Source organism: Rhyacophila brunnea, unplaced genomic scaffold, assembly GCF_057557595.1.
Source record: "Rhyacophila brunnea isolate RB1 unplaced genomic scaffold, BYU_Rbru_1.0 scaffold_15, whole genome shotgun sequence".
Lineage (NCBI taxonomy): Eukaryota > Metazoa > Arthropoda > Insecta > Trichoptera > Rhyacophilidae > Rhyacophila > Rhyacophila brunnea.
Window position 1 is genome coordinate 7,815,955 of NW_028232806.1, and position 11,276 is coordinate 7,827,230.

At 34.3% G+C, this 11,276-nt stretch overlaps 1 protein-coding gene across 2 annotated transcripts; it reads left to right on the forward strand.

The window, feature by feature from the left end:
- The first annotated feature begins 456 nt into the window (after positions 1–456).
- Positions 457–10,890, forward strand: LOC147074874 (LHFPL tetraspan subfamily member 2 protein-like). Of its 2 annotated transcripts, XM_085943000.1 has the most exons (5): positions 457–774; positions 6,980–7,098; positions 7,876–7,986; positions 9,190–9,306; positions 9,756–10,890. In XM_085943000.1, the coding sequence occupies exons 1-5, from the start codon at positions 758–760 to the stop codon at positions 9,851–9,853; spliced, it is 462 nt and encodes a 153-aa protein (XP_085799126.1). In that variant the 5' UTR covers positions 457–757; the 3' UTR covers positions 9,854–10,890. The 2 variants fall into 2 exon arrangements, with proteins under 2 accessions (XP_085799126.1, XP_085799125.1); XM_085942999.1 differs by lacking the exon at positions 9,756–10,890 and having other exon boundaries at positions 637–774; positions 9,190–9,570.
- Positions 10,891–11,276: the final 386 nt, after the last annotated feature.

An 11,276-nucleotide genomic window follows, 5' to 3' on the forward strand; every position in this document is an offset into this window, starting at 1 on the left:
CTATAATTTTGAATATCGTACTATAATTTTATATAAAAGTACTATAATTTCGCATTTGCCATTTCGCAATCGAGTCATCTTTGAAAATTTGGAAATCAGCGAATTTTTTTTCTCCTAAAAATGAAAAATAGGTAACCTGCGGCCTGCGGCGAAATATCATTTCTAAAAAAAACGAGCCTGCTATGAAAAATGGGGAACCTGCGGCCCTCGGCAAAATATTTTTTCTAAAAAAAACGAGCCGACTATGAAAAATCGGGAACCTGCGGCCCGCGGTGAAATATTTACACATTCTACTAAATTCTCCGTTATTTTTTTCTGAGAAACAAAAAACCTATACATTTTCAACAGATGACAACGCGTACTATATTTTATCCCCAAATACTATAATTTTGGAGGCTCTGTACTATAATTCCACTTTCAAAATATGGCAACACTGGCACCGACGGAAAGAACCGCCAGTTTATTCGTACGTGGTCTAGGGGTTGTACCTGTCTTGACAGTTGTTAGAATTAAAGAAATTGGGCGGTTGAGATTGGAATCTCTCGTTGGATTAGTATAATATTACCATCTAAGAATTGCAGCATAATTTCAAAAATGTGCATCGTAATAGTGGCCTGCAGAAATTTAATATTATCTATAGGCAATGTCGCGGCCATAATCTGTTTACTATATTCGATAATTGTCTCCGAAATGGCTGATTGGACCAACTCCACCAGAAGTTACTTCGAATGTCACCGAATTATACAATGTATCGACTATGGGACTTTGGAACAGGTTCGTGGAGTACGAAATATTTTATATCATTTAGAAGTTTCACATGAATTGTCAGAGCAATTAATCATGAACTGTCGGTAAATTATCGGATTTTTGTTGGTACGTAAGTAAGTAGGTACATATTTGATTAAATTTTATTTAAATAAGTTATTCGACAACTTGAACCCACAATTGAAGGGGTTATCGCAATTTTTGTTGGGTATGTAAGTAACTAGGTACATAGTTGATCAGTGACGTCCCCAGACAAAATGCCGCCGCTAGGCAGCGCCAAAATGCCGCTCCATTTTTTATACAGCGTTTTTTATCATCCTTTCATAACTCCGAAATCTATGTTGTATGGATACATTAGGTAATAACAAAATATATCTATAGGTATCACTAAAACATAAAATATTTTTTCCTCAAAATAGGGATTTGTTGGCGTTGGTAATGGCTTTTTATACATTGCGAACATGACAAAAAAAATACAGTCTTAAACCTTTTACATTAATTAATACATTTTGTTTCCAACCCGTGAGCTGATTTTTTTTAAATGGAAAGATATTTTCGTTATTACTAAGTTTTTCTGGAGGAAGTCTCCCTCGTCCGTCGCAAGCACGACAATGCTACTGTCTCGAATGTGGAGTTCGCTGATGATGGGCTTATTTATTCGTTTGGACGAGATCAAGTATTTTAACATATTTCAAATAAGTATCTACATCTAATAATATTTAATAATGCTTTCCAAGTGATTTAGCATTTATTTAATGTTACTTCATGATAAGGGCCATCACAAGTGAACGAAACACATGTCGTGGTCAATAATACCCATTATATAAAAAACCTGTGATCGATCACAGGATTCACAGGACGGATTAATAAGAACATAAAAGCCATCGCCATGGACCACAGTTAAAAAATGGTATTTTATGACAGTCAGGCTATAAAATTCGAGTAAAACAAAGCCGCCTGTCCTCAAATATTGCATGCGCGTTACATTTACTTGACAAACTTTACTGAATATTATTACCTATAATAATAGACTAACTATTGAAAATATCACATATTTTTCCACACTCGAGCTTCGTAGCCTGTTATACCACACCCAGTAGGGTAAGCCAGTTCCCCTTAATTTTGTGGAGTAATACCTATGGACATTAATTGTATTTTAAACGTGCGTGATTGTTCAGAAAGAAATGTTCATCAACATCTTCGATACAACTTTCGAACAGTCTATATATTATACAATGTTCATATTTTGTAGAATGGTGTCAGATTCTTCTGGCAGTGTGGCTACTCATTTAGGTGTTGGTATCGTTACTTTCAAATGACACTAACACCGTTTCAACGTGATTTCGTCGTGGCCACCATGCCAGTGAGAATCGGTGTCTATCCTGGCATGTACATTTAGTACTGTACATGAGGCATTTACATTTTTGTCCCGTGTAGGACTGTAGGTACCTACACTACTCAACTTTAGAAATATGTAATATATAATACTATTTCTTATATATAATTAGTTTTATGCCTGTTTTGGGTCCTTGCTTGTCGATGCCTACCTATAATGGTTTTTGTTTTACTCTGTGGTGTTATCATTTATCAAACCCACTTTTGATAAGGTGTGGTTTAAGTGTAAGTTTAAGATTAAACAATAACACACTAATGTATAATAATATGCTTTATACTACATATGTAATCAAATTATGGTGGTTTATTTTGATTAGGGTTTGGCTTCCAGACCACATTGCTACCGGTCACAGCTTATCTGAAAATGTTAAATTGAGCCCACTGTCGAAGATATTATGTTCAAAGGTCATTAGTCCTGTAGGGCGTAGGCAGAAGAAAGATCTACTGCATGCTTTTGCTTTTGAGACCTAATTAGACAGTGGCCACTTTTATTAGAGACAGATGGAAAGAGCTGACTGAGGAAGCTAGTATCCAGTATCCACAATGACAAAGGGCTGCCATCACACCTGTGCACTATTGAATAAACATAAATACATAATAACTGGGAATAGCTAGGTGTATAGTTAGTTTTTTTTTTAAAGTTAAATTGATTTCTAATTGCCAAAGTCAAGACAATATAATCAGCTTATTCAAATCCAAAATCCGCAGTAATTTGGAGTAGATACATACGGTGAAGAAGAAAACGTCCCAAACCGCGATCTTATCATTTAAGAATGTAACATTAGACGATGCCGTAGTTGTTATTTATTACTACAGGCCATAGCAGTGGCGAACGGTCAGTGACGTCCCGTGGGGGTAGGCAGATTGAGCGTCGCTTGGGGGCGGCAGTTACTCGAAGGGCGGCAAATCGAGAAGAATCATTAGGTATATATAGAAATAGGTACCTAAACTTAATAATCGCGGAAATATCTCTCCAATAAAAAAAATCAGCTCACTGGCTGGAAACAAAATGTACTAATTAACATGGAATGTTTAATCGGAGTGTTTCTTTGTTGGGTTTGCGATGTCTAGTTTACTTCCGTTGTCCTTGAACGTCACATCCTTGATGACCAGCAATGACACGTGCAGATTTGAGAATTATATTTGAGTTATCGGTAGGTACCTACATACTTACCTAATGAATTTATCCAAATATTTTTGCCAGTCACTCGCGAGTTTTGAAAGTTGTCAGGTGTATATTTAAATGTATCTGAAAACCGTTGACTCGCAAAACTGTCTATTGAAGTAGAGATGGCATTTAACATAATACAACACATTTCTTAGATATTGGAGTTATGGAAGGACGATAAAAAAATACTGTATAAAAAAAATGGGGTGGCATTTTGGCGCTGCCTAGGGGCGGCATTTTGGCTAGGGACGTCACTGCGAACGGTGGAGGTAGCCTGTTAAGATCCGACATTAATAATGTACACTTAAGTTTGTCAGTCTTACGTATTTGTTTTCAAGACTACAAATTGCAGATCGTATTGTGCTTGTGTTATATGGGTATTTGGCCCAGTGGCTAAAGATGGAGGCAGGCTGTTGCCGACATAACTGTAGTGCACACTAAACTTTGCAACTCATACATACTTGTTTTCATTGGACTAAGACAGATAGCGCGATTTAACTCGCGCGCATTTCAGGTACATGTGACCTCATTGAGCCGTCCACATTTAATCAACGCGTGTTACTTCTCGCGCGCGATCGAGGTACATGTGACCTCATTGAGCTGTCCACATGCACTCGCGGCGAGACACGCGTCATCTGGACATGCTCTAAGAATACAAATTGCAGATGGTGTTGGTTAGTTCTCAAAAAGTCAATTAAACAATAGTTTTTGTATGCTATGGGCCATCTGACAATAATAATGCATACTTTTTCACTCATACTTATTTGTTTCGTTAAATTACGAATAGGTATATAATATAATTAGGTACAGATGGTATTAGTTAGTTTTTTTTAATTCGTTAAGGCCTAAACCAAACCATAATAGATAAAAAAAATTCTTCTATCTACAAAATATCTAGATCTATGGCATAATTTTAGATATTTTATAGATAGACTAATATGTCTTCACTATTATATACCTATTGTGGTTTAGTTGACGCGGGGTTTAATTGATTTTTAATCCCATCTAAAATTTGTAGTCAGTTCAATGAAAACAAATTCTATGACTGACAAAAATATAGTGTGCACTCTTTATGACGGTTCTTCAGAGCCTACCTCCACCCTGCACCCTATGCATAAGACGATCGATATTTTAATGAATAGAGGGGCATTATCCGGATAATTCTATCCAAGTCAGTTCAATTATTTTTTTTAGTATTAATTTGTCCAGATGTTTCTTTGGATTATCATTTATCAATTATTTAAATAATCATACATTTAAAATATTGTTTATGTACCTACTTATTTACAGTGACGTCCCTAGACATAATGCCGCCCCTAAGCAGCGCCAATATGCCGCCCCATTTTTATACAGTATTTTTTACCATCCTTTCAAGACTCCAATATCTAAAAAATGTGTTGTATGGATACATTAGTAACAAAATATATATCGCTAAATTTAATTTAAATGCCATCTCTACTTCAGTAGATAATATTGCGGGTCCACGGTTTCAGATACATTGAAAAATACATCTGACAACTTTCAAAACTCGCGAGTGACTGGCAAAAATATTTGGATAAATTTATTAGGTTATTAAGAAATATAATTCGCAAATCTGGACGTGTCATTGCTGGTCATCAAGGACGTAACGTACAAGAACAACGGAAGTAAACTAGACATTGCGAAATCGAAAAAAAAATACATTCCCGTTAAACCTTTCATGTTAATTAATAGGTAACAAGCAAGACAATGATATGCCACATAATTATGAATTTGTTGATTTTGAATTAAGGTGATACATGAGTGAAACGGCAAATAATTTTCAACTATAGGCGCGACGAAATTTTGGACTCGCTCGCATTCTGAGAGAGAACGTCGAGCTGGAAACACGTCACTTTGTTACGTGATGGCGACGGGCGTATTAATTATTAAATCGTGTAAAGATGACTAAAAACGTTACCCATTTACTTTAAAAAGAAAACATGTCAATGAATATATTATTATTGTTACTCATAGAACAATAAATAGAACATAAAATGGACGTATGTTGGATTTGTATGACAAATTATATTTCGTTTGGCATGCGTCATTTGCACCCGCGACCCGCAATCCGCGCATCGCCTAGCCACGATTTTTTTAGACCATGCCTCGATGCCTCAACTGAGGTACAACCTTAAGGGGGAGAGGCACGCCAGCAGAGAACCTAGCGGAAAAATTTAAAGCTTGCAATTTGAGATTTTTTTTTGATAATTTACAATTTCAACTGTATTAATTAATTAATATGTATCTGAAACAATGACATTTATCTGAAAACATTAAAAAGATTTTTTTTTTAATTGAAAGATAAACTACAATTGTAAAAAAATCTAATATAATTTGAATTCGTTGCATGGTCACATCTTATTATAACATTATTTTTTTAAAATTTAGTTTATTAAGTTTTCAATTTTTCGTTGTTCAATTCGAAAAACATCGATTTTTATAAAAATATTAATGTGAATAACTTGAAATTTTTTAATTGGCTGGTCGATCTCTCACGCCGGGCCCCCCGTAAGCCCAGGCCTCCAGGCTAGAGGCCTGTCAGCCCCCCCCCCTTGTGGGAGCCATGACCTTTATTAAATTATTAAATTAATTTAAAGATAAACTTACAATTGTAAAAAAATGTAATAAAATTTGAATTCGTTGCAGGGTCACATCTTATTATTACATTATATTTTTAAAATTTAGTTTATTAAGTTTTCAATTTTTCGTTGTTTAGATTTTTGACTAATTCATCGTTTTAATATTTTTATATTTATTTTAAAAAACATCGATTTTTATAAAAATATAAATGTGAACTTGAATTTTTTTTTTATTGGCTGGTCGATCTCTCACACCGGGCCCCCCGTAAGCCCAGGCTAGAGGCCTGTCAGCCCCCTCCCCCTTGTGGGACCCATGACCTATCTATATGCTTGACGTCATAAACATCAGTTTACATGAAGTTTACGCCTTTCAATATGAAGTAGATTCTTTATTATTTATTTTTATTTTAGTTTTACTTATTTTACTTCTACTTTGTAGAAGATCTTTAAATGTGTTGCAGTGTATAAAACCTTTCCAAATGGTCGCGGAACACCTATTCAGGTACGGCGGAACATAGTTTGGGAAACCCTGCCCTATGTGACAGCTGGAAATATCGATTTGTAATAGCATTTTAAAACTGATATTTTTATTAGCAGTGTAGGTATCCATATAATATGAATAGTGTAGGAATATAATATATTATGTTTTCTGAAAATAGAATGGCTTGTAATGAATGAAACTGAAATCAAGTAGGTACGTCATACGTTTGAAAAATTAATCTTCACATTCTCTTATTATACTTATCACGTTTCTTGTGTAAATAAGCACTGTAAAGGAAGGAATATATGAATGACAACGACTGAAAATACAGTATATTTAGCAATATTTAACTCATTTAAATAATTTTTGAATGTTTGACAATCAAATCTGCGTGACATGATGAAACTAGATTTGTTACAACTTTTAAGAAGATACATGCAGCCGTTACTTCGCAATTGTATTTTGAATCTTTGAGACGCTCTCCTCTAAAATGTCATGTTTAGGGAGTGTCGATAGAAATAAAAAATGACATGTCAGAAGTCTTTACCAAACATGTTTGTCTGTTTGCAGGTGTATGCAAGTCAACAACACGGATGTGTGTGGTCCGTTCTCTAAGGATGACTTCTCTGCAAACAATGATGATTACTTCCCATACATTTGGAAGGTGTCTTCTTGTTTAATGTTTTTTGGTATGTGTATAGTATTAAATTAAATTTATATTTTTTGACTTATTAATATCTGTATTGTTGGAAGCACTCCGTATTAGCTCCACAAGTATTAGCTCCGGGACCAGCGCTCGAAATGGAAAAATTTACGAACCGGAGCGCTCGACAATTTTCAGAGATATTAACATAGTTATCAAATTTTATGCGTATTTTATAAAAATAAATGTATTTTTTTTTTGTTATATGACCTATCTAGCTCAGACGCTCAAATTATTTTTTCGACGAGACGGAGCGATAATTTTACCGATTTCACAAACCGGAACGGCGCTCCGGTGCGCTCCGGTCCATTTCGAGCCCTGCCCGGGACCTAATAGTTGCTTCACCTCCGCTCCGGGGGAAAAGTTTTTATACATATTATATGTAGGTATATAAAAGTTAAAAAATCAAGTACCCAGTTTTGAAAGAAGGAAATTTATTAAAGAATTTTATTATTCGTCCTTTTCATTATTAAGCCTATTAAACCAAACGACTGCAAATCGTCTTTCATTATCTGCCTCTTCTGTCAAAAAAGTGAGGTTATTCATCACTCAGTTGTGTTGCCGTATTTCAAATAATTTCAGTGTTGCAAAGTGAGAAATATACTATTTTCGTTGGATTTTGGGAAGAAAATTTAAAAAGCATCTGGAGCAGTGGAGCAGTACAGATTTTCGATGCTCTGGCTCGGCTCGGTAAAACACCATTGCTCCACTGCTCGACCACAAAAGTGAAGCCCCTAAATACACGTTTTATTTCATTCAACAGGTGTCTCAATTCTCTTCGTATCAATTTTGATATTGGTGATAGACTGGTGCACCAGGGCTGCAATGCGACAAGTCCGTTACGGCATTGTCGCATTCATTCATACAGTATCAGGTAATCTCTCAGCATATTTTGAAATACCGACCGGTGACTGAGTTGAGTAAATCAACAAAAAATCAAGTCAAATATGCGATTGTAAATTTTACATTATTTTTACATTCTGTGATTAATGTAAATGAAGTATTTTTCTCAAATGTTTCCATATCACTTATCACACTAAGAAACAAGGATGGTATTTCATCAAGTTTATTAAGGTTATTACTGTTTTAAACATTTAAGTTAGGCAAAAACATTCAAATTAAATGTGTTATTGCAATAATGACATTTTGTACAGCCATGGATCCCCATGGGTTGTAATCCAATTTTGGAAATAAAATTATTGATTAATTTAATAAAACGCAAATTTTTTATTACTTATTCCATTTTTATTATTTAATAAATCTGGACCGGTTTCGTCCGCCTCAGAGGGACATTTTCAAGTTATTTTACATTTTAGTTGAAAATATCCCTCTGAGGCGGACTAAAGCGGTCCAGATTTATTAAATAATAAAAGTGGAATAAGTACTAAAAAGACTGCGTTTTATTAAATTAATCAATAATAAAATGCAGTTCCACCATGAATTGACAGATAACACAATAAAAAAAAATTAAAATAAAATGCTTATAATCTTTGATACAAAACGGCTTCATGATTGAATCTTATTTGACACATAATTATATTGTATGTTGTGAAAACCACCCCTAACTCATTATTTAATTATGTCACCCTTAGCCGGCTTGCACATCTAAACTCACCTCGTCGGCCGCACAGCCATAAATCAAACCTACGACCGATGTTGCATTTGAAGACCGCACACATAGGCGCCTAGCGATAGTCGTACGTAACGTCTCAAAACATGGTTATGTATGGGATGCGGCAACCAGTGAGCTTTGACGTCTATACAGGAATGACCAATTCGTAGCGTGTACGTATGCGTAACCGCAATACTAGCGGCTTCGACTCGCAGCACGATACACATGCGATTTGTTGCTAGCAACACTAGATGTTTTTTCAATCTAAAATGTCGCATTCCACCAGTGTCTGGAGCTCCATTTGGCAACGTGTGTTTTGTGAAGAACGATGATGTATTCGACATTTTGCAGACTAGACCAGTTTAGATGTGCGAGTTGATTAAATTGTTTTATCCCCAATACCTCAAGTATATTATTAATTAGTTGCCATCTATCCATTGTGTATCTTTTATCGTTTTATCGTAGGATTGTGTTTGATTGTTGGATTGATTCTTTATCTCGGGGACTTCTCCAATACGAGGGCGAAAGATCTTTGTGGTCCAGATGTCAAGAACGTATTCTTCATGGCCAATTGCACTCTGGGTAAGTCTTGTGATTGCATATATGTAAAAAATGATGAATATTATACATTATTATTACGGATATTTTTTTATTCAATACTGAATATTATTCAATATATTATGCATGAGAATGTAGCATTTATTGAAATCTGCGCTTGAAATGGACAGGAATGCACCGGTTACGCTCTGGTTCGGGAATTATGAAAAAAAACTTTTATATCTGTTACATGGTAGTAAAATTTTCTAACCGCCCACCGGTTTCACAGTAAAGGTGATTTATAAAGTAGGGAAGTAACTTTAATTTATAACATTTATAAAGCAGAGTTACAGCAAGTTAAAGCATATAACAATAATTACTTTATGTCAAGATTGAAGTTTGTTATATATTTTAATTATTAACATTTATTATACTTTTTTTGTCAGCAACATGTCAGACAGTGAAGTATCACTAATAAATGCGGCATCTTCCAGGTTGGATGGCAGGTGTTGGTATCATAGGAATAGTTTTAGTGATTGGGATGATCTTCGTCAATGTTAGGGTGGAATGTCAATCCTATGGAAGGTTTTAGAGGTGTCTCGACACTTGACCACGCGAAGGACTCGTCTGTCTATCCTGATAGTAGACATTTCCGGATGTAAACAGATTGAATCACATCCAGAAGCAAATTGTTTCTATGTACATTAATACTGCTACATGTTACTATATTTATATATCGATACCATATTTCAATAGGAAAACAACTCAAAAAACCTTGTTACAAGATAATGGAGTTTGATTTTTTGCAGATATTCTCATTTTAATTTTAAAGCGTCGATTTTGAGGTAAATGCATGTTTTTATAATTTATTTTAGTGGAATTGAGCAATACACAATGAAATTTTACAATTTAATAAAGAATTTACTCATAAATTCCAGGAAATAACTGAATTAATGATAATCTCAGATAGGGCATTTCAATTTTATGACACATTGAAGACATTTTTGACTTTTTTTGCTAAATTGTAAGGAGAAGAGCATTATTAACTCCAAACCGTGACATTTTGAATTGTTTCCTTATTAAAATGAAGTATCGATATTCAGGGCCATGCCAAAGGGTGGCTGCTGCCCGGGTGCTAGCGAAAAATTCCCCCCCCCCCCAAATAAAAGAAGGTAATGTCTTAGCAGAAACAGAAAAGAATTTAAAAAGCTATCTTCACCAAATTACTCGCATTTGAACAAAATTTGGCGTACTTAACATTGATTTATAATGTATTTAATAATTTTTTATGCTAATACAACATTATCAATGCTTCATCGTTTGAGATATTGTTGTTCAATGATTGTTTGAATTTTCGACTGCATGATATAAATTGCATCTGGGCATGAATTGAAAAGGATTTTTTCAGAAGAGTGTGTTCATATTAAGTTGTTGTCGCCTCGATTTAAGACATTAATCTAAAGATGTAGTACCAAGAAAGACAATGATATTTACAAAACTTACAGAAAATTTTATGGTACATGTCTTATTTATTGATGTTGATCCTATATTTATTTCATTTAGATTTCATATTGTTTTTTATTCCAATCCATTTCCATATTATGAATCATAGATTTTTCAAAAATATTTAAGAAAGAAAAAGTAATAATTTATATTTTAATTTTATTTATAATGGTAGTTTGACAGTTACGTTGATTCAATTTTGTTAATATTATGTAATATTGTGAAGTTTTTTTTAAGATATTTTGCTGTCTAAAAAAATTACCTCTTTTTCTTCCTGATATCTCAATTCCGATCTCTCGGCTACTCTCACTGTCATCAGGTTACCGAAGAAATTACACTTACCTATTTCATTATCTTGTTTCACATAGTTTGTGATACCCAGGATCATGTGAGAAGTTCAGAAGTGTTTAAGGTGCATCATAATTTATGAGTATTCTATGATTAATAAAAGAGAAAATAAGAAGAAAAAAACAAGCCGCTAGAATTAACAGTTTCTTTGGCTCTACAAAAGT

What these genes read in the sequence shown, in the direction of transcription:
- LOC147074874 (XM_085942999.1), top strand. An exon ending in TTCTTGTTTAATGTTTTTTG is followed by an intron (nt 7,099 to 7,875) that starts GTATGTGTATAG and finishes TTCATTCAACAG; the next exon opens with GTGTCTCAATTCTCTTCGTA. An exon ending in ATTCATTCATACAGTATCAG is followed by an intron (nt 7,987 to 9,189) that starts GTAATCTCTCAG and finishes GTTTTATCGTAG; the next exon opens with GATTGTGTTTGATTGTTGGA.